Raw genomic sequence first — 24,100 nt, 5'->3', positions numbered from 1 at the left:
GGTGAGACATTTAAATTTAATATTCGTGAAAGAGGTGAGAAATAAAAATAAAAGGTGAGGTGTAGAGTGGTAGAGCATTAGTGGTGAAAAATAAATTGTTGTGGTGCTTGGTGAGCACGGTGATTGTTTGAGGCAGAGATTTTTCGAGAAGATGAAATTGTGTATCGAGAGGCAAGTTGAGAAGAGAGGTTATGAAAGTGAAGGTGAAAATAGACGTCCTATTATAAGAGGTAGAGCTAAGTTGGTGCCGTTATTGAGAGCTATTGGGCATAATGTTACAGAGGCGTAAAAAGGTGCAGGGTTCGACGTAGATAGTGTAGAAACCACTTATGAAGAGACAGAGTATTATGACAGACAAGAAAGTATGTTTGTGAAGGTTCTAAGTTCCTGACGGCTAGACAGCTAGTGGGTGAAAATAATCAGAGTTTTTGTAGCGAGTTGAGAGTTTCAATAGATATGTGGCGGTCCCTAATAATGCTGACAGAAAAAGGTTTGCTCTAATAGTGGCAGTTGATGGGTTGAGAGATAGCGAAATGAGTAGAAACCTGATGAAGAATGCCAATTTGACATGGGATACGTTGAATGAGGCATTGAGGGTTCATGAGATGAGGAATAATTTGGACAGGTTCTTGAGAGCCGACAGTAGAGGTGGTGACTTGAAGGAGATTAGGAATGTAGCAAAGGTGTCAGGATGGTATAATGGATATGCTGTGCGCAGTACCGTAAGGATGGTACTAGAAGATTCGATTCAGGAAGATATTTTTCTAGAAGTAGTCCTAGGGGTGGTAGTAAGTTTTATGGTGATAATAGTGATGAGTGTGATGTTAGTAGGTTAGAGGCAAGGAGTCGATAGTATAGAGAGGACAGGGACAGTATGAGATATAGAGACAATAGCAGGGAGAGGCCTGTCTCTAGATATGGAACAGGTGGTAGAGAAGTAGTGGAGATAGTTTGTTACAATTGCAAGCGTAGTGGTCATGAGATGCTAAGTTGTCCCTTCATTAAATGTTTTTTTTGTGGGCACAAGGCCATGTATCCTGATACTGCAGAGATAGGGGTCGAAAAGTGAGGTATGACAGACGAAGTAGCAGCAGTCGGCTGGGAGGTAGCCGTAACAGCAGCTATGAGGTATATTAGCCGAGATAGTAGAAGGGAGAAAAAAGTATTGAGACAGAAAAAGCCCTCGCCAGGTGAGAGAAAAGTGGAGTAGAGTGGTTACAGGGATAACGGTATGGACAGGTATGAGAGAGACAGTCGGTATGAGGAGTGAGATACGGATAAGCATGATGAAAGGTACAGTGACAGGAGCAAGGGTAGAAGTGTAAGATTTGCTAACTCTAGAGATTAATATGGTGAAGACCAATGACGAGACTGAAGAATTGTGCAGTATTTAGAAATTAATGGAGAGAATGTCGAGTTTACGTTTGATACTGGGGCTGAGGTGTCAATGGTAACCAAGGTAACAGCCAATAGGTTAAACCTGCGGATAAAGAAGGCATCAACAGCTTTAGACAATGCTGATGGTAGCGAGTTGAACGTGGTTAGAAGTGTGGTAGTTCATTTGGGAAGTAAACAAAGAACTATGGATGCTGGAGTTTATGTGGTGAAAGGATTGAGAACAAACTTTTTATGCATAACTGAGTTGAAGCAGCTAAAATTATTGGCAGTGTTAAACTATTAGCTTTGTTGGCTTTATTATTGGCTAAATTATTATGCGTTGAGCCTGTTAAGGAGTGTAGAGGTATAAAGCCGTGGTGGGAGGAACAGTGAAAATATAAATTCAATAGGTTAACCAATGAATATATAAAGCCAGGAGGTTAACAAATGAATATATCATGTCAATAAGTTAACCAATCAATACATAAAGTCAATAGATTAACCAGTGAAAATACAAAGTAAATAATTTAACCAGTGATAATATAAAGTCAATGGATTAACTGGTGAAAATACAAAGTCAATGGGTTAACCAGTGAAAATACAAAGTCAATAGGTTAATCAGTGAAAATACAAAGTCAATGGGTTAACCGGTGAAAATGCAAAGTCAATGGGTTAATCAGTGAAAATACAAAGCCAATAGGTTAATCAGTGAAAATACCAAGTCAATGGGTTAACCGGTGAAAATATAAAGCCAATAGGTTAATCAGTGAAAATACCAAGTCAATGGGTTAACTAGTGAAAATATAAAGTTGATGGATTAACCAATAAAAATATAAAGTCAATGGGTTAAGTCAATAAGCAAATCGAATTTATATGTCAACATTGCAGCTGCATATACGGTTGAGACAAATGTTTAAAAAAGACATGACTAAATGGTGAAAGGTGTTACTTAATTGAGGAATTAAAAATTTTCTGGAATCAGAAAGGGTGGAGACAACAATTACAAAATGTTATAGACCAAAAAACCGTACAACTCCATCTGTAGGGAAACTAAACGTATATATTATGCACCAAAATGGAAGTTTGGACGTGTTCATTCTACATATTGGTCATGACCTATATTTACCAACTGATGCATCCTAGTAGACTGGAAAAATTAAGAATCAGGAGTCAAATCCGAGATTGAATTGAAAAGGCTGATAGAATAATTGAGAAAAGCTCCACTATATTTAAAGTTCTTGCATTTTTTTACAACAGCCTCCAGTTGTGAATAACAGATACTGGATATTTTTATACATGTTATTAATAGCTATAATAGCTATAATAGTATGTAAGTATTTATGTATTTATGATGATCTTTGCAGCTTACAAAGTATTCGCATAATAAATATTTAAAATCAAAAACTGCATCCAACAGTTGAATGAGTGAAAAAGGTAATGATGGCGGCTCATTGCGTCACGGAAGATTCACCACCTCCAGGGATTAAATTGAAAAACATCATCTTGTTGGTATCAGTCTGAAATAAAAGACATTTAGTTGGTGAGTTAGGCGGTTAGACAGATGAGTGAATATATTTCATCGGAGCCGCTAAAACAGTGACTCACAGTTGAATATCCCACAGCAATAAATACTATATGCAATACTCTGATAGTGCCCTTAAAAGGTAGAAAGAAAATAAACCTGAGCGCTCTCGGCGATGTGGGTAATGTCAGAAAAGTTGACCTCTGGTCTCGAGTCATTGCTGTACGCTATCGAGCCGTCATTAGAGAGTATCACTGTGTTTTCTACAAACCAACAAACGAAGCTAATGTTAGGCATGGAAACTTACATATTCACATGAGTGGAACCTAAACTGAGACAGTCTGGCTGGGGCTACACATTCCGCAGACAAACTCAGAAATGAACAATTTGTCACCCAGAAAGGCAATAGTAAACAACAATAATTTACTTTAGTTTATAGTAAAACAACGCAAAATATATGAATATGAGAAGGCAAGGCTGACCTGGGAGAGACACGTGATGGTCTGTCTGGTCTATGACAATCCGTGAGTCTGTCTGCTCGGTAAGCCCGTTTACCCCAGCGACTTCAGATGCTACCTGCGACCTCAAGAGACTCGGGGCATTCACTGTAAAAGTGCAGAGGTCATGACCTCAGAAACAGTATTTTGCTTAGTCATTTAAAAGGAGAGCTCATTATTCAAATAGGTAAAAATCAGAGACAGGCCACAAAAATTTTAAAAATATAGTACTTGTTTTGCATTTGCAGCAGTGATGCAAATGAATTGAAAACAAAGTGGCACTTTTTATCTGGTCTTTCAAAACATTTGATATATAAATTATCGACTCTGACAAATCAATAAACCAAAGTAATCTAAATAGCAAAATTTTAATAATTTAAATCTGTTACTAGGCGGATTTACAAGGAACCAAACTCAATATTTATGATGCATAATATTTTATTTTATTTAGGTCAGAGAAGTGATGTGAACAATTATAGCATTCTTTTAAAAATTATTTTAATGCTTCTACGGCTGTGAAGGCACCTAGTTCATAGGTCTTCTTACTAGGTATGTATTCTCAAGTGGCATGTATGGAGCTTGTCATTGCTGGACAAGTATTGGTACTTATGATTGCTTAAACTTACAAAGTCTCCAATATTTGACATGAAATTGGACCCAACATTTGACTCTATATTTTAGGTGATTTAAAACAGGTCATTAAAAAATCTCAAAATCGGACATTTTCATAAAACAACTGGCAAAAACAGAACATAAAAAATAGAAAAATATACAAGTTAATGGAATTTTAATCTAATTTTAGTTACTTGTATTTTTTGAGTTAAGTTGAGCTGTGTACTTATATCCATTACCTTCATTCATCAGTAAGCCTACGTTTCTGTAGGCAACAGTTTGCAGAGGTTTAAAGCATATCTGCTTTAACTATGCTATGGCGCACACAAGCTTTAGTTGTTAAGATGAAATTCTCCACATGATTTGAGTACCGAAGGTTTTACTATAAAGTGAAATAGCACAAGTATAACTATGGAAAATGTAAATGCAACCAGATGACTTCAACAATATTTAAGAACTTCAATTTCGATTACATTTTTGCGAAATGTTCATCTTGTCTGCCAGCTGACATGTTATCAGTATAATTGAGAGCATAACTTGTGACACCATAGAGCTAAAGCGTTCTAGTAAAACACAAACTGATATTTATATACATAAAAACTGCAATGCGTTTAGTTATATTAGAAAAACACAACATTCATAAACCACAATCTACAGCGTTAGGCCTACTTTCAGATACAAATAATTCCATACGGCTGCCATAAATATTTGGGAATCCAACAGTCTGTTCCTAGAGCTGAAGAAAAGGATTTAGGGAAACGCGAGACAATGTTAAATGATCCATATTAATATGCTAATTTGTGTTGATCTATGGTGATATGAGACATGGCATCCTACCTCTCTCATCATTTAGATTGACCTGAGTGAGAATTGCCCGCCCATTGGATAAGTTGATGGTGAAGTGCTGCGCATTGTTCATAGACAGCTGCTGTGATCGTACATCGGATAACTTCCTAACGTCATTCTCTGGAAGATGACCTTGACCTGTGTATAGCTGCATAGTTGAGCTATCCTCACCAGCTACAATAAAGCATTTTCAATATATAAAGCATACACACTGTATCATACAGCGGTTCCTGACATTGGAGAGTAGGTGTTGTGTATAAAGAATCTATCAACTGCTGTTCATATGAGCATCTAACACCAGAGGTCTCTACCTTGCCCAATCTGCTCCTCAGCCAGTTCAACCATCTGTTCGGTTGTTAGAGATTCCATAGAAATGACAAGCGGGGCAGATGCGGGTCCCTGCCCATCCATGAGCAGTCGGTTGACCACCTGGCACTGCTCTATGTCCTTCTGCAAAGACATCAGGTAAGCCGAACTGTCTGCCATGTCAGCAATCTGCTGGTGCTTTCTCTACAACCGAGACACATACAACAAACATACAAGTAATATTAACCTTTGCCAGCTGTTAAACTATTGTGATGATATGACATTGGTCATATTGATAGACAGCGACACACTATGGAGATAAAGCCCTTACTTATGTTTTCAAAAACAACAGACGAGATAACAATTAACACAGAACTATTTTTGTAAAAGGAATTGTTTTTATGATAAATATTAGGCTATCCCAAACAAAGTTCTACAAAATCCTTAGAAAACAACGAAGCTGCAACGTGTTGCCATAACATTAAGCACCGTTAGTTACAAAAGCAGGTCTACTGCATCACTATAATTGACATTCGTCATTGGCCTGCCCCACAGCTCAGCTCGTGGACAAGCATGACTAATAATTCTACACTGTTATACGAGGAAGTCATTCTTAATTAAACTAAGGTCACCAGTCAGATAATAAATTTTGTAAAATACGTCGACTTTGCTGCTGACGCAAGTTTAATCAATTTTACTGAATGCGCACAGCATTTCGGATCTATCTTTGACAGCAGTATGTGCTGCCAAAGTTCAAAGATATGTGAAGTGGTTTCAACAATCTGCCTTCATCTTCACTTTGATTAAAACTTCATAGATTCACAAGATACATACTGTAATACCATTTATTGCGCTAATGCATTCCCAGTAGCCTGGGTCCCACATAAATACAACAGATTGCCTTTTGAGAAAAAATGCTATATATATACTAAGATAAAGTCATACCAAATAAATGCATGAAAATAATTAGAGATGCCCCGATTCTAAACTCACCAGCCGATTCAGATACCGATCCGATATACCGATTCTTATTGAAAAATAATCCAATTCAGATACCGACTCAGATCTTTTGTGTTGCATAGATAATTGTTCATTTTATGATAGAAAATATAAATATTAATGTCTTTATATGTATTGATTTATTTATTGAAAAAAGAGATACAGTCAAACATGGATAACTCGTCCACGGATAGCTCGAACACATGGTTAATTCGAACATTTCCTTTGGTCCGTTCCCACGTAATGATAAATTGCTATAGATAACTCGAACTCAACACTGTTAATTCGAACTGTTTTTTTGCCCAACGGCTACCGAAACGGTTGTTATCGCTTTAGAAAATCACTTTATTCAAAGCCATAGAGGTAAACTTCATCTTTTCGTAATTCATAAGCGTCGTTATTACCACCATCGGCAAAATATTTTTGTCAACGACTTTTCTAAAAGTTTGGTGAAATTTGATTTATACTGCGATACGATGAATAGCACGGGCTAGCCGGGTCACGCGCGCAAGGATTTTCGCCACGCACATACAAAACAAAAATCGCATGTTGTTTTGTATGTGCGTGGCGAAAATTCTTGAGTGCGTGACCCGGCTAGCCCGTGATGAATAGTTTTCCGACGTTGATTCCGTGTTGAATCAACGTCGGAATGTTGAATGTTTAAAACGTCTTAAAAATTTTTGTAATTAAACGTATACGTTGTCTGAGCTACAAAAAAACTATTCATCGTTTGACCTAAACACAGAATACGTGTGTACATTCAATAAGTATCTATTAAAAAAGCGTGAGTGATATAGAATGTACCGTAAAACCTCGTAAAACTTCTAATTGAACTGCCTCGGAGTGTTGCTCTTAACGAATCCCAGGTAAAGTAAGGTAATCTGCATAAACTTCAAGAAAAAACGGCAAAATTGATCGTGGGTAAAACCCCAAAAGAAAAAAATGTCTTTTCTTTTGAGCATTTCAACAACGATCAAGTTTTGCCAATGTCAATCTGAAAAACGTCCTGGCAATAACATCACCTCAAACAACATACCAATCTCAAGAGATAGAAAAATCTCTATACTTTTTCATGAAAACGTTTTAAACTTTACATTAGAAGCATTTAATTTGAAACAAGTCATTTGTGCTTTTGATTTATATTATAGTTTGTATATGTACATGTATCTACTAATAAATAAGTAAATATATGGACTTGTGACAGTGCTCTGATAACTTGAACGCTCTGATAATTCGAACACTTTTGCTCGGTCCCTTGAAGTTCGAGTTATCCATGTTTGACTGTATATAGATATTCACATACTGACATACCGTACACGTAGTAACAAAACAGTCCATGTTTCTTGTAATTTGTAATTAATAATAGTAATTACTGTTAGTGGTACAGCTCTATCTGTGATAATGAAGTCTCTCTTCTATTGCTCAACGAACTGTTGCACCTGTACAAGTTTAGAGCAAATAAATGTTTCTTTTAATTACTGTTAGTGATTCAATTCTCTCAGTGGGAAGTCTTTTTCTTCTATCACTATCAATGTAGCCAGTCGTACTGAGGAGGGACTCACTTGCCACAGATGATGGAGGTCAGGCTAAATACCGATAAGTCACTGGGGTTATTTTCTATGATACAAACAATACATTGTATCGTCAGAATCAAGAGAGAGAGCTAGATAACTTTATGCATCGTCTGCTGATATTACTTTCGTAATGCTAGTAAATAGAAATATTACACTGCATTTCTGTTTCCCTTTATTATTATCTTAATTTTATATTATTTATTGTTAAATCCCATCGCTGCAATTGGGAAATACCATACCTGACTAAAGCAAAAAGGTTCCTCAGCCGTGTTGACGTTGATCAGGCTATAGACATGAAGTAAATAGTGTGACAGGCCCAGAATTCATTAGGTAAGAGTAAGGAACTTGCAGCTGATGATCTTTATTAGTGTAACAGGCTAAAATATTGTTTTTTGCTAAATAGTTCATCTGTAAAAAGTATCTGAAGTTTCAGATATTTTAAGAAAAGATTGGCCGATACCGATTTAGATACTTAACACCCATATCGGCACCGATACCGATACCAAAATCGGGGCAACTCTAAAAATAATGCATGAGAAATGATAAAACTGGAAAGTGGGGAAAAGGCTAAAAGATTCAATAGCAAACGTTTGCCAATAGAGTTACTTCCTTGAAAAGATTTTACTTATTAAAATTGATAATAAATTGCCGTACAAACATGGCTGCTAGTAATAGTACAGCACTCTTTGTTTACTTGGTTACACTTCCGACAGCAACAAAAGGGAGGAAGTAAAGGAACAAGAGATGACAAGAGAGCATAACCTACCTTGATGTGTCGCCGCATGGTATGTTTCCACCTGCAAGTCTCGCCGCAGACCGCACACACGTAAAGCTTGTTGCTGTGCATCTCCTTGAGGTGCTTGTTAAGCTCATACTGGATAATAAACCTTCTATCACACAGGTGGCATGCAAGACTTCTGCCTGTAATATCACAAACACAGCGGAGTGTAGGCAAGGCGGTGTAAGAGGACATAAACAATGGTAAGGACTGGTGCAGTTGTATGATCCGTATCTGTCCACAGTACTGCAGCTTTAGATACTGGGGTAATCAGAGAGCAGTTCATCTAGGAGTGACATGTGACCAGCTAACATAGCTTGAGCTGTCAGTGTATCTTTTCACTCCAGTAAACTTGTCATCAGACCATATCTTTATTATATTACTACCATTTACTACTATGCCAACACAAAATTAAACTTGTCATTGACTAAACGACCCCAACTAATGACCCCAACCTCCTGGCTTACCGCATCGCCTCGACAATGCTTTCGGTTTATGGTGCACATAATCGACGAATAATCACTGAGAGGACAACCCCAACGTAAGGTGTTAACGTGTGAACACGTTAACACCTTATGTTGGGGTTGTCCTCTCAGTGATTATTCGTCGATTATGTGCACCATAAACCGAAGGCATTGTCAAGGCGACACGGTACGCCAGGAATGTTTGACAGCTATAAACTTTCGCTGAGCATCCGTGACAGCCTCTGATGTCGCAAATTGATTGATCCATATCATGTTTTATGACAGTTGCTGCGAGACTGGTGTTTCATCGTTTCTGCCACCGCATTGCATAATGAGAACGCTATGCTGTGAAAATTTCGCTGATGTCAATGCTGGTGGATTTGTGATAGTGCGAACATTGTTATTACGGACGACTTCCAAAGTATTATGTGATTAACACCAACATACTACTTAAGGTACTTAATGCTGTTCACATACTGTGTGTACCAGCCTTAAGTAGACTCGTCATTGAACAGACAAAGGCCGAACGAAAGAATGAGCAAAACAAGCTAGACAGCGAGTCGAGTCGCACGTATTCAAAAGTAGAAATTATTAGAGAGGTTGAGCAACTAGGGAGTCAGAAGTGAGTTTTACTCTAGCTAATTAGCGAACAATTATCCATAGTGAGCCGGTGAATAACTCTCAAAGGGATCTAGTGCCTAGTCACTAGTGTAAAGGAATAGGCATTATATGTTGAACTAAAATGGATGACCGTAGATAAACTATAGAATAGTTATTATGCAACAATACTCTAGCATAGAATCCTATAATTTCAACTTTGCTGTAAATGCGTCGTCATTACCGCCGGATGAGCTGTTCTGCTGGGTTATTTCAAGCTAAAGTATAGCAAGATTTGTTCGAGCAGTGAGTCGGTGTGAGTTGATAATAAGCTTGTTCTTACCAATCCCACTTTAGTCGATTATATGCTTAAAAAGCCAGCAATAACAGTCGATAGACTAGAGGCTATTGTATCCTATTAGCATGACACCAACCTACATTTTAGGTTCTTGGTCTATTGTCTAACTCAGGTCAAAATGATTGCGAGATTGGATGGCGATTACAATTCAGTCTCAAGATTTATTAATGACGCTATAATAAGCTTGAAACTTGGAAATATTAAGTTTTGCACCTCCCTTTGGGAGAAGCAGGAAAATTTCACGATGAATGTCACAAAACCTCTAATTGAACGCCATGGTGCTCTATTTTTTAATCTTTCTCTCGTGGTGGCAGTCAAATAGAGGTGGCGTTCAAATAGAGGTGGCGTTCTATTGGAGGTTTTACGGTAAGTACTTCTGCGTAAATTCTTATCCTGAGCTTTAATGAATAGACAAAATATCATTATATTTACAATCTAAAAGGAAATTAGCTAAAAGACAATATATAATAACACTTTGGTGGAGTCTTGTGAACAGTTCAATTTTGATGAGACTTGGCTAAGCTTATTACCTAGAGACCTTTGCAAAAAAACTAGTTGTGAATCATTATACAGTTCAAGTGTGAATTATACAAAGTTCAAGTGTGAATTAGGCCCAGATATTCGCAAGGAAAACATTGAGTTACCAACGGAGACAGGCCAATGTTTTATGTTACGCAAAGCTTCTTGTAACTAGTCGAATTAAAGAAAAACCAGGATACCTTGCGCGTGGAGTACAAGATGTCGCTTCAACTGCTCAGGGTACCTGAAGGACTTGTCACAGAATTCACAACTGTAATGGCGTGTAGCATCATGGGCCAGCATATGCTTCATCATGTTGCCTTTTTGTCTAAACTTTTTTTCTGCAAGATAAATTTATGTAACTAAATTTATTAAAATTATATAAAAATAAACTTGAAATTCTTAGGGTATTAGAACATAATAAAGCTGTGGCATGACAATCTACTGTCAAGTTCAGAGCTGCACCATCTGATCTGTATTGACCTATAGGCCTTCACAACGACTTGAAAATATTTGATACTAAAATAAAGTGGCCAGCATCGCTAGTGACCCCAATCTAATTATTTACTACATTATCATTATTTATATTTATTATTACTGGTATATTATTAAATGCTAATTATCTTGATTATATGCTCCATTATTATGCTGTAACCACCGATTTCAACACATATCAAGGTAGATACAATCATGGAAAAAGACTCACCACATATTTCGCAGGCGTAGAGGGCGATTGATTCTGAATGAAACTGCTTCATATGCTGATGAAGACTGTACTTGTTTCTGAAAACTCTTTTGCATTGATTGCAAGCAACTTTGAGCCTGTCCGTGTGCACTGTGTCATAGTGTAGTCTCATGGCGTGCACCTGGTGGAAGGTTTTACCACAGGCTACACAAGTGTTGTCCTTCTCCCCATGGAGCTAGAAAAGATACATCACAGGCACATTACGCCGATCAAAGGAATACCTTATAACCTCATTGTATTGAAACTGATGGGTCCAAGCCAAAACCAGGTACCAAACAGGGAAACAGAAACATCACTCATTTCAAAGGTTCCCTATGATCAGTATAATGCTCAGATTACTTTCATTGATTTAACAAGGTCACTAGGACTACACAGGTTACTTGAATGATTTAACAAGGTCACTAGGGCTATGAAGGTTGCCTTCAGTGATTTAACAAGGTCACTAGGACTATGCAGGTTACCTTCAGTAATTTAGCAAGGTCACTAGGACTACACAGGGTACCTTCAGTGATTTAACAAGGTAACTAGGACTAAGCAGGTTACCTTCAGATGCTCAGTAAGGTCACTAGGACTACACAGGCTACCTTCAGTGATTTAACAAAGTCACTAGTATTACACAAGTTACCTTCAGATGCTTAGTAAGGTTGCTTTGAGAAGAGAATATCTTGCCACACTGATAGCAGACGATATTTGAACTAGGTTTAGGATCTTCAACAAGTTGAAGATTGTCTGGCCGGGGTATAATTCTCCCATCCTCTCCTCGACACTGATGACTCAAAAAATAATCTTTTCTCACAAATGTCCGCCCGCATATAGGACATGTATGATGCACCTGTTCAAAACAATACCGCCATAACAGACCAGACATACATTGATTTATTCCTTACCTACAATTGGAACTATTTTCACATTCACTTTAACAGTCACAGGTTAACTGTTAACGCTTTAAAGGTCACCACTACGCAGCTAGGTCTCCCTATAAAGGTCACCACTACGCAGCTAGGTCTTTTTATTAAGGTCATCACTAAACAACTAGGTCTCCTTATAAAGGTCTTCACTAAACAACTAGGTCTCCTTATAAAGGTCACCACTAAACAACTAGGTCTCCTTATAAAGGTCATCGCTCAACAACTAGGTCTCCTTATAAAGGTCATCGCTCAACAACTAGGTCTCCTTATAAAGGTCTTCACTGAACAACTAGGTCTCCTTATAAAGGTCATCACTAAACAACTAGGTTTCCTTATAAAGGTCATCACTAAACAACTAGGTTTCCTTATAAAGGTCATCACTAAACAACTAGGTCTCCTTATAAAGGTCATCACTAAACAACTAGGTCTCCTTATAAAGGTCATCACTAAACAACTAGGTCTCCTTATAAAGGTCATCACTAAACAACTAGGTCTCCTTATAAAGGTCACTGCTAAACAACTAGGTCTCCTTATAAAGGTCACCACTAAACAACTAGGTCTCCTTATAAAGGTCATCACTAAACAACTAGGTCTCCTTATAAAGGTCACTGCTAAACAACTAGGTCTCCTTATAAAGGTCATCACTAAACAACTAGGTCTCCTTATAAAAGTCATGACTAAAAGCTAAGTCTCCTTGCAAAGGTTAGAGGGAAAACCTCAAGTGATAGTATCTTGTACGCCTTACATGCCCATATCAAAGCAAGCTACTGTGAGAACAATTTTTAACTCTTTTGCATAATTTCTTACTCACTATGGACTGTAATATATACTGTTAGAACAGAGAAAGTTCAACTGATATATAACATATTTTAAAATCATAATTGCAATGACTAGGCACTACAGCAATTAAAAACCATTTGATGGCTCAATTATATATAGGCATTGCTTGAAGACTTGATTGTCATGTTAAATACAAGTTTAGCGATTTTAAAGATTTAAAAGTTGTTGCTTTAGGAGATGAATAAATGCCTTTTGATCTAAATCGTTGTTTAGCCTGATGATTTCAAAATCCAGCTATCTTACAGATGCAGTAATAGGAGAGACCTATTTATGACAAAAACAGACGGAATTGTGTCCTAATTTGTTATAAAACTGGGACAACAACATAGGTATTTAATTTATCTTCCAACCCTATTTCAGTTAAATCATCAATTCATTTGGCATAAAAATGTTAAGGACATCCCCAAATCATATTCCTCCCGACATTGTCTACCTCAGTCTCACTAGTCTACTGCGTGCCTCTATGTATCAATGTGGATCAAACAAGCCAGCTCAATATAACGAACATGTATGGGGAGCACTTGCATCTAACTCCTCAGGTTATGGTCAGTACCGCTGATAGCATGGGTTCTGAAAGCCAACATAGCAATACTAACCAAGGCTCAGCAGTCAAATTCTAAAAATCTTGCAGCCTGTCCATGCCTTGAAGAGTTGGCACTTTATTTCCAACTGAACGAAATTTGACTTGTATCACAACTTGACACATATACCGTTAAACCTCTAATTGAATGCCATGGCGGTCTATTTTTCAACCCTTCCTCTATAGAGGCGGTCAATTGGAGGCAGCGTTCAAATAGAGGCTGGCGGTGTATTTTTTAAATGGCTTGTCAGAATTTTGGGAAGATAAATTTAGCCCTACTACGGGCGAAGCGAATTTCGCCTATATTTGCTCTCTTTTTCCGGTAGAGCGATATTAAACCTTTCGGATGCAATAAATCTGCTAACTTACCTCCAAATTGTCAAAGATCTCTTAATAAATATGCATCGAAAAGCCGAAAAATATCTTTACCAGTTGATATCTATTGCTTGCAGTTGACCCGCGATGATATTATAGCCTGTGTCGTTCTTTGCAATTTGTTGGCATTTTTAATTTTTATTTCATTCTACATTTGAAGACATTTTTATTTTATATCTAGATTTAACAATGTTGCATAAAAGCTCAGTGCACTTACTAATATGTTTGCTACAGTTGGCAGCCAAAACTGGCTTTTTATGTACAATAGAAGGGGAGATGAGCATCGATACATTGTAAGCCTTGTTAAGATAGCCGCAAGAATGCTATTAAATAACATGCTATATATCTGCATATTTATAAGCTATATAATGACAATCTATCAAATGATACAAATATAAATGTATATTCATGAACAAGTGACATAGACTAACCATACTTATATTACATGCAAAAACAAAAATTAACATTTCTAAAACAATCGCACTGTTGAACTAATCAATATTAGCGTCCAATCAATTTTTTGGCAGAGTAAAATTTTTATACATTGCATTTAGCACAACTGCAACGCGTAATAGTTTGCTCGCTGAACGCAGCCTTTACTCCAAAACTTGCAAACCATTTTTATATGCATGTTCTTCGAAGTATTAGGCCCGGATTAAACAAGGAACTACTCTTAGCCTGAGACAGTTAGTAATTGTTTCCATGGCGTTGCTTTCCAAGTTCGTCCACCAACAAAAATTTAACCCATTTTTATATAGATACATGTAGTTTGGAATATCAAGACCGCGTTATACAGGGAACTACTATTAGCCTGAGACCGTTATTGATTATTTCTATGGTGTTGCTTTCAAAGTTTTAACAGAAAACAAGCGAAAAGCTTTGGAGTTGGACGAACGAATTGATTGTCAATAATGTAAACGAGTCTTTATTAATATGACTTTGTGGACACTTTTCTACTGATCACTTGATATTGTGGGTTCATAAAGATTAAAGATAGTAAAAGTGGCGGTCAAATGAAGGCGGAGTTTAAATAGAGAGTGGTGCTCTATTTTTCAACCCCTCTGTGGTAGTGGCGGTCAAATAGAGGTGGCGTTCAAATAGAAGTTTTATGGTAGATGTAAACAGAGACAGAAAAAGGCAACTACCAACCTCAGAGGAAATATGATGGATGCTGCGTGACACAGATTTTTTTGGCCTCTTTGGCTTATCACTTTTGAGAGGACACTTGTTTGAGTGAAGAGTCAGCTGCTGCTTTTTCCGGAACCTTCTCTGGCAGTGCTTGCACTCATGGTAATGTGTATGCACAGAAAGATGGCTCTTGTACTGAGCCACATCCTAAATGCAGAATATTCAATTAGCCAACCAACTCTGTGAGTGTCCCCATATCCACAACATGGTGCGGGTTCAACTTATTATGTTATGAGTTTTATCAAGGCAATAAACGCTAAAGAGTAGAAATATAAAAAATGGGATCAGAATGGATGATGCAGGCATTGCTTGTTAACGGGAATAGATACAAAAGCAAAGACTGAGGTCTTACCGTGAAGCATGCTTCACAATGGGCACAGTCGATACGTCCCGTCTTATCCAGCATATCTTTAGCACTGCACTCCAGACTGTGTCTTATCAGTTCCTCTTTGTCTATTAGAAATGAACAGTTGATATATTGTGTCGCGGTCACAGAAACCATGGTTAAGTCGCAAATCACAAAGTTGAGTTATCCGACTTTGAAGTTGCACCAACTGAATTTATAATATTGGTAACGGTTTTTGTAACACGTGCATCTGAACCAATCAAAGAGTGATATTTCTGAATCTGAAGTCAGTTTAGCCAATAGAAGTCCTTAACCCTTGGAAAAAAAACCTTAAAACCATTGCTATGCTAATCAGAAAGTACTGAAAAATGGCGTCCGATAAATAGAATAGTTTCTTTTTTGCCGATTTTAAAGATAACTGACATTGTTGACACTTATAATGAGTACTTTGGTATTCAAACTGATGTCAAAAGCAGTTAAAGTAAAGGGAATTACGATTATATTTCCCTAACGAGTCTTACAAGATTATTACAATATTTAATTATAAAAATAATTATTCGATTTTATAAGATTATTATCAGATTTAATTATAAGAATAATTATTCGAATTTCCAAGATCGAAGTATATAATGACCGATGGTGTGCAATATGTTACTGTTGTTATTTTTCTAAAGATTTTGTTGATGATTTGGCTGTGCCCGATATCGCGGTACTGCCAAGCCATTTTTAATACTGCAAAATTAAGTAGCATATTTTTTTTATAAATATACAGCTATTTCTATGACAACCAGCTAAAATCTGTTTAGATTTTTAAATTCAGCATAATTTTTTGGATATAATACAGAAATCTAGGTAAATATCACAACATCTCGATATTGGTTGTTATGACGTTTTGAAATGTAAACAAAATTGTGCATTGGTTTTCGTTTCTCAAACTTTAACACCAGTTTTCTCAGAACTATGTTTTTCGCACTAATAGTAAACGTGCATTCAGTTTATTGACCATAAAATCTGCTGTAATTAAGCTAGAATCAAAATTTTTTTTTTGCAAAATAACCGTGAGACTTTTCTGCTTCTGCTAATGTTGATAACTCCAAATCTTACAATCCCGACTTAACCATGGTTTCTGTGATCATGACCCATATAGCAAATGGATAACATACACACATCTCCAAATCATACACATATCAACCAACATGCCTTTCAAGTAAATAAATAGAAAACATACCATGGAAAGTCTTTTTACATAGGAGACAGTCCAGATGAAGGGTGTGTGTGAGATAGTGAGAGGCGAGAGCCTTACTAGACTTGAACGCATCCTTGCAGATGTCACAAGAGTGTAGGTCTCCCTTACATTCATGAACCTCAAATTCTTCCTAAGGGTTTAAAAATATTATTGTCTCTACATAGAACTGACAACTTTACAAAAATAATTGACTTATTCACTTGCCCTAACATTTTGTCAGCTAAGACACACACTTCAGTAGACTGGGCACCACACGTACATAGCATAATAACAGTAGCCTGTGTCCCAGCCTGTGATGGTTAGCAGCTTCACACAAGACAGCAGCAGCTCATCATACAGGAGAGCAGCGAAAAAGTAAAAGATTTCTCACCTGAACAGGAAAGCTCATGTGACAGTCCTTGCAGTCATATGTAAGCTCTGTGTGATTACGGTTATGGTACTCGAGGCCATGCTGGGTAGCAAACACAGCTTCACACTGTAGACAAGCAAAGACGGGCTGCACTCTGTCTAACTGCGATTGATCACAAAGAAGGAGGTGCCTTTGCAAGCCATACCTGCTCCAGTACTGGTGTCCACAGCTGCAACATACACACACATGCTGTGCTGCTATACCATATAACACTACAAACTACTAAACAATGTAATTTAGTAATGCTTCACCTACATATCATACAAGCAAGCAATAAAATGGAAACGCTGATAATAGAGCAATCCATCAGAGCAATCGCTAAATCTAAGCACACAGCCACCAAAGCCTACTCAGCTGACATCGATTAGCAGGTGTCTGACAGAACTGCTGCCCTACTCAGCTGACATCGATTAGCAGGTGTCTGACAGAACTGCTGCCCTACTCAGCTGACATCGATTAGCGGGTGTCTGACACAACTGCTGCTCACCTGTTGCATTTGTAATCGGTGTGTATGGCCAGGTGGTGTTGGAGAGCTTGCTCATCAACTAGGAGAATGCTACAGTACTGACAGGTGTGTGAGAGGGAGCTCTGATCAACACCATTTCCTCCGGAGCAGGTGACAACATGCTCCTCCAATTCATCCACGGTAACGCAGTAGCTACAAGAGAAGATAATTGCTTACAGAGTCCTGATAGCTCATAAACAAGACCATGGAGCACGGCTCTGCTAAACACTGATAATGGATAATAAGAGTGGATACAACTAACCCTTTGCAGACCTGACACTGTAGGTTGGTGCCCTGCCAAACGAGATGTTCGTGGAACTCAGCGGGGTCGGTGTAATTGTGCTCGCAGCAGAGACATGTGTAGTAGGGATTTTCATTGTCTATGTTTGTGTAATAACGATTGATGTCTATGAACAGCATCGCCTCTCTACACAAGTGCTTCATACACGCCTTTCCTGATGCAAACTTTATGCCACCTAAACCAAAGACATAATATATATGTACGGTTTCACTGCAAACATACAATGATATTATTGACTAACTTCCGTCACCCTTGCATGATGTACAATGCACAGGCAGCAATTATTAGACACTACTATTATGTACATTACTTATAAAAATACCACGCAGCTTTAAGAGCAGCACGATTAATGTATCAATGAAATTTTCAAAAAGTAAAGTTATTTCCAAGGGAGACAACATCAACAAATGAACACTGACAGTCAGCGACTATAAAGCTAATCCACTAACACAAATTTTGTTCTAAAAGTGTGAAACTTTACAAATGTTTAAAGTTGTCGTTTGCAGGCAGTTTTAAAAACAGATGACCAAAGAAAGCAGTAGCATGAACAACTACATGGAAGAGATTCATCAGTAGCAGACAACTACCTGTAATATTACTCTGTCTCATTTAACAAGCTTGTACAAAAACAAGTAGGCTAGATATGCTTAAGTCCTCCAAAATAAATATAACAAATCTTTCGCATAATACCTAGCAAGTAGTTGCACATAACTCTATACTCATGAAAAATAATTGTATACCTGTCTCTTAGAAACCACATCGTTATTATACTAGCACCATATCAGTACCACACCAGCACCATACCAATACTATCAACAATGGTAAGGACTGGTGCACTTGTATGCTCCGTATCTGTCCACAGTACTGCAGCTTTAGATACTGGGGTAATCAGAGAGCAGTTCATCTAGGAGTGACACGTGACCAGCTAACATAGCTTGAGCTGTCAGTGTATCTTGTCACTCCAGTAAACTTGTCATTAGACGATATTTTTATAATATTACTACCATTTAGTACTACGCCACATTTACTACCATAAAAACAGTATATCAAAACCATGCTGGCAGCATAGCTGAAAACACAATTTAATGAATACATACACTTGTCACACTGAAAGGAGTGGGCATAGCTGATGTGCTCATTCAGTGCTGTATCACTAGCTAGTATCTCACTACAGTGCGGGCAGTCCAGTATCCCCTCGTTGTCGGGCCCATCTAAATGCTTAGGCTTCTTTTTCTTTCTTTTCCCTCTACCATACTGAGCCACTTCAGAACCTGGAGCCAAATATGCACAAACCCAGTGAGTGCCATGCGAGCTCTTTTCGAAAGAGAGTTACTGCCGCACATTCCGAGAGTTAATAAAACATATGCATGGCATATATGGCTGACATGGCACCAGACAGCAGATACAGAGTCATACGGTGAATATAAAGCCACATGGCGAATATAGATTCACACAAAGAATAGGGAACTAAAAGACAGATATGCACTCACACAGCAGATGTGAAACCCCACTACAGATATGGAAACCCACTGCAAATATGGAACCACATGGCAGATATAGAAACACATAGCAATAATGGGACTGCATGGCAGATATAGAAACACATAGCAGATATAGAACCACAGTGGATATTGAAGCCACACAGCAGACGTGGTACCACGTAGCAGATATGTAACCACAAGCCAATATATGTGATAAGAGCAAGTAGTAATCACACTCAACTATCGTAGCAAGTATGTACCTTTAGTAGGTAAAAACATATCAGTCTCTATCACAACATTAATAGTTGAAACACAGTCAGAATCTTCCTCTTCGTTAGACTGTATATCCTTGCTTGCCTCATCCTCAACTAGTGGGGCCGAGTGGTGAAGCTTTCGGTGAACTCCCAGAGAACGAGGGTTACTAAAAAAGGTAACATACGGAGTAAGAGAGTATCATAAAACATTGGGTTGGTTTGCGATGAACTTGGATGAAATGACCATATTAATGCATCTGCAAGCATTTCTAAAAAAGAAATTTGGTAAGATAAACGCGGGCAGTATGCTGACCAGTGACTGACTTCTAAGGATCCCAGCTTACATGTGGAACATTACGGTAATTCCGAAAAAGCAATTATCATTATTATGCTTCTCATTATTTGAGTAAAACCTAACAGCGTGAGGACTACAAGCTGCTACAGGGGTTCCCAACCGGGGAGGAGTTCCTCCTAGGAGGGAATTTGGAATATACAAGGGTGGAACAGAGAGGTGTCTGATTTGATAAATTTTTGTCCTGCAGTGCCGTGTGAGTTTGGGTTTCATCATTTAACATTTTGGTTTTATCTATAATACTAGTTGCTAATAATGAGCTACTAGTCAGAACCCAGATATATGTGAACACATCTGTCCAGATTTTGATTGGATAGTAAGTTAACCTAGTCATAAACCAATTCACCGCCATGCCGAAGGTCATGTATTGTTGTGTGTCGTATGCGTGTTGTATAAAAATTTATATTATGTTGTTATATGTTTAGATATGTACAATAAAATGGGATTATAATTTGTATTGGTTGTTTTTAGTCATGTGAGTTAAAAGTGCGGGGGAATAAAATTTATGAAAAGGCATAAAGGGGGAACTGAATGAAAAAGGATGGGAACCCCGAGCTACATACTATATGCTTGTATATGAATACCCATCATGCAGTGCGATACAGCCTCCCAAAGTAAATCTAATGGCACGTCTAATCAACTTCAATAAATTTAAATCATAAAAATAAAACAAAACAAAAACAAACCCGAAGACAACGCCGCACTTGCTGCATGCCCAGACTCGTTTCTTCGGAGGAAGTTGTAAACTCGACTCCCCAGATCCAGTCTGCATGTGCTCAGTGGTAATATGTAAAGCAAGACTGGCTGTGGAATTGGCCTTGTGGCTGCATTGCTTGCAATCAAAACTGAAATATACATCAGTGCATTCAAGTCTGATGCCAGACTAGATTGATAGTCAAATTGAAAACATCTTGGCAGCAGATATGGACTGAAATGCAGTCTACCTGTTGTTCCTTGCAGGCACCTCTTCCACCACAACTCTGGACTGTGACTCATCTGCAAAACAACCAACTATAGTATAGAGCAGCAATGACCAAATGGCGGATCTAGCTGCGAATGTGGATCTCTGTAGTTTTTTTGTGAATCTTTCAAGTTGGCTGCCAAAAATATTTTTGAAGTATTTTTTTAAAAATTTGGTTTAAAAAGATTTTTGTAAACTTTTTTTTATTTTTGTAAATTCATTGTTCGCAGCAATGAATTTTGTGAAAAACAATCATAGAACAAGTTTCACAAATACTCCTCTTCATGAACTTTTAGAGTCACTGTAAGTAGTAATATTGTTACAGACAGGTTGTATTTATAACCACTGCAATAAAAAAACTATCATTGTGCCAACAAATGTTGACACAATGATAGTTCACAGAGAGAAAGGCTTAGTTTAACATGCTCTGATGCTAAAGCACACCAATTTGCTAAACAACTGGTTTGAACCTTTTGAGGAGAAGACAACTTCGATTTTGATAAAGTATTATTTTGCTGTTCAGAATTTTTCACATTTCTAAAACCAAAATTATCATTACATTGTTGAAGGAGAAAGTGACTGTCAGTTGCAATTGAAGAAACCAAAGCTAAGACTTTTCAAGACACACGTATAATTTATGGAGTTGTACATGTAAAAGTTGTACAGCAGGCCATTAAACATAGCTAACATGAGAATTTTCATAGCTATGTCTAAAATGGTGTTTATATTTTATGACTTAATTTTTTCATTTTAATGTGATTTAGGAACATTTAAAACTGGTTGAGAAACGTCAATTGGTTGAATCCAATGCAGAAGGGTGATGATATTTCAATATTTGAAAACTGGAGGCGCACTCATGAAATTAAATATTCGTTAGCGGTAAGAATTAACAATGGGAGACGTTGATGCTGAAAGTCTGTTTAACAATGTAGATGAGTTCAAGCTTAGATAAAACGGCAATAAAAATGATGCTCATACAAACCCTAGCAAAAATTAATCGTTTCAACGGTTGTGCAATAAAAACTTTCTGTATCAACAGCTGCACCGATTTCACAAACTAAGAAAAATAACTGCTGACCCTATAAAATAGCAAGGATACTAACAGAGCAGACAGTGCAAACAGACAATAGTTGTCAATGACCTGTAATATCAATTGTTATGTAACATATTGCCTTTATCTTTTTACCTGACGTGTAATCAGTTGTATGCTGATTAAAAAGCAGAATGCTATTGATTTAACTATAAAAATTTGTTTTTGTAAACAATTGTTAAAATACCAGCTAACTACACATTCAACACTAGTAACTTCTAAGCCTGAGACACCGACAGTAGAAATAGAACTACCCAGAGTGTGTAAGATCACTTTATGTAATAGACTGATCTGCATGTAAACAACAATGAACGGTGCCTTACTATTATCAGGCATCTCGTCGACCAACTCAGACATTGACTGCCCGTGTGTTTTGTGATGTATTGACATCATGTGCTCCTCGAGTTCTTGCTGGCCACTGCACGTGACATCTGGACACAGGTGGCAGGCATAAAGCAGTTGGCACTCCAACATCTGGAGGTCATCTGCAGAACCATAGCAATAGGGTGTAAGCTAGAACATTTAAATCTAACTAACTCAGCTGACTGAACACACCGCGGTTTCATGCTATATAATAAAAACCTGGTGACTATAAATCCTGATCATTATGGTATATATGTTGAAGTCTTCCATGAGTTCACTTCTAACACCTAGCCTTGGTGACAACAGTTGGAATATACCACAAAATTACAGCCAAAGTGAGAGACAGGGTAACATCTACCGCCTATGCATAGCTACTATATATTCCTACTACCAATACCTTTTACCTATGTTTACTACCTATTCCTACCCCCATCTCTACTAACTATACAGGTCTACTACCTATATGTACCACTATAGCTAATACTATACCTATTACTACACCTGCTACCTACCCTGCTCTGAGATGTCAAAGGCCTGACTCGCCACTATACTTTCTTTAATAATATTGTTCTCTGGGCAATTCTGCTCTTCAGATGGCCCTCTGAGAGGCTGAGTGGCGATACTGTCTACAGTGCTTCTCCTTTCCATCAATTTTTGTGAGTTCAGCTCATCCTGTACACCAGTGGTTTGGTCGTCAAGTCTCTCAGAAATAATTCGGTGCTGATTTGGCTCCGCCTCTTCGAATGCCGCTACATTTTGTCCCACGATTTCAGCAACCTCATCAGCGCAGTGCTGTGTATGAATGATAGCAGTCGGTGAAATGGGCTTCCCAAGCTTCAGAGCATAGCCCTTGGCGTACCAAACTCTGAGGGCCTCTCCTACATTCACCAGCCTTGTCGTGTTGTAGTGTATTTCCTTGCCCAGCTGAAACGCTATGCAGTTCTGCTCTGCCAGATAGGATGCTGATTTTATGAGTGACAACCAGTTACACTCATTTTCATTTGTCAAGTCTAAACAGGTCCTGACAGAGGAAGCTGTATCAATTATCTACAAAACCATTACCAAGTCAACAGCACCCAAGTTTACTTTCAGCACGGTTGAAATATAATAACCGCTACCATTTGCAGTATGAAGAGCTATGAGAGAGCAGGTGATTTAGATGAGCAAAAGTGAATTTGAAGTGACTCTAAGAGAGTGTATGCTGCAGTTAACCAGCCCAGTATTACCGACAACCATCAGGTGTATTGAAACCAGAAAACAATAAAGGCAACTTTGCTGTGTTATATTTGAATGCCGGCTGTGAAGGACTACTAGACAGAGCGATTAAGTAACAACGAGAGAAGCAATATACATATTGGAGGAGAAGCTCTTGCATCTGATGAAATCTCTACATTGCAATCAGAAGATGCTTGCTTTGTAGAGTGAATGACAACTTCAACAGCATTAGCTTTCAGAGTACACATGCTATACCATGTATACAGTACATGATATAGCATGTGCTACACATTTTCTGGTTGTCCTTCTAGACATCTACTGCCTTATCCCTAATGTGCAGCCTGCTCAAATGCGCATGGAGCGACCAATGGCTCAATGCATTATAATGGGCTCAGTTTACTATACAAAGAGTAGTCTTAAAATGAACAGTCAGACTTCACTGCAGTTGGCCTTCGGGATGGTTGGCTGCTGAAGCTGCAAGCACACCAGATG

At 37.9% G+C, this 24,100-nt stretch overlaps 1 protein-coding gene across 1 annotated transcript; it reads right to left on the bottom strand.

Annotated features, from left to right (window-relative positions):
- Window positions 1-1,772: 1,772 nt before the first annotated feature.
- LOC137403757 (zinc finger protein 585A-like) lies at window positions 1,773-23,335 on the bottom strand. The gene is made up of 21 exons (XM_068089787.1): window positions 22,906-23,335; window positions 22,354-22,515; window positions 20,924-20,975; window positions 20,666-20,824; window positions 19,634-19,794; window positions 18,990-19,163; window positions 17,854-18,067; window positions 17,574-17,744; window positions 17,048-17,255; window positions 16,660-16,807; window positions 15,438-15,538; window positions 15,047-15,232; window positions 11,820-12,026; window positions 11,156-11,369; window positions 10,650-10,790; window positions 8,500-8,654; window positions 5,166-5,364; window positions 4,846-5,028; window positions 3,382-3,504; window positions 3,059-3,162; window positions 1,773-2,894 (listed from the first exon to the last, which is right to left on the bottom strand). Exons 1-21 carry the CDS (start codon window positions 23,039-23,041, stop codon window positions 2,826-2,828), a joined length of 3,267 nt encoding a protein of 1,088 aa, XP_067945888.1. The 5' UTR covers window positions 23,042-23,335; the 3' UTR covers window positions 1,773-2,825.
- Between the last annotated feature and the right edge of the window lie 765 nt (window positions 23,336-24,100).

The sequence above is a fragment of the Watersipora subatra genome, chromosome 1, assembly GCF_963576615.1.
Source record: "Watersipora subatra chromosome 1, tzWatSuba1.1, whole genome shotgun sequence".
Lineage (NCBI taxonomy): Eukaryota > Metazoa > Bryozoa > Gymnolaemata > Cheilostomatida > Watersiporidae > Watersipora > Watersipora subatra.
The sequence above is the reverse complement of the archived record's forward strand: the minus strand, read 5'-3'. Positions and strand labels throughout refer to the sequence as shown.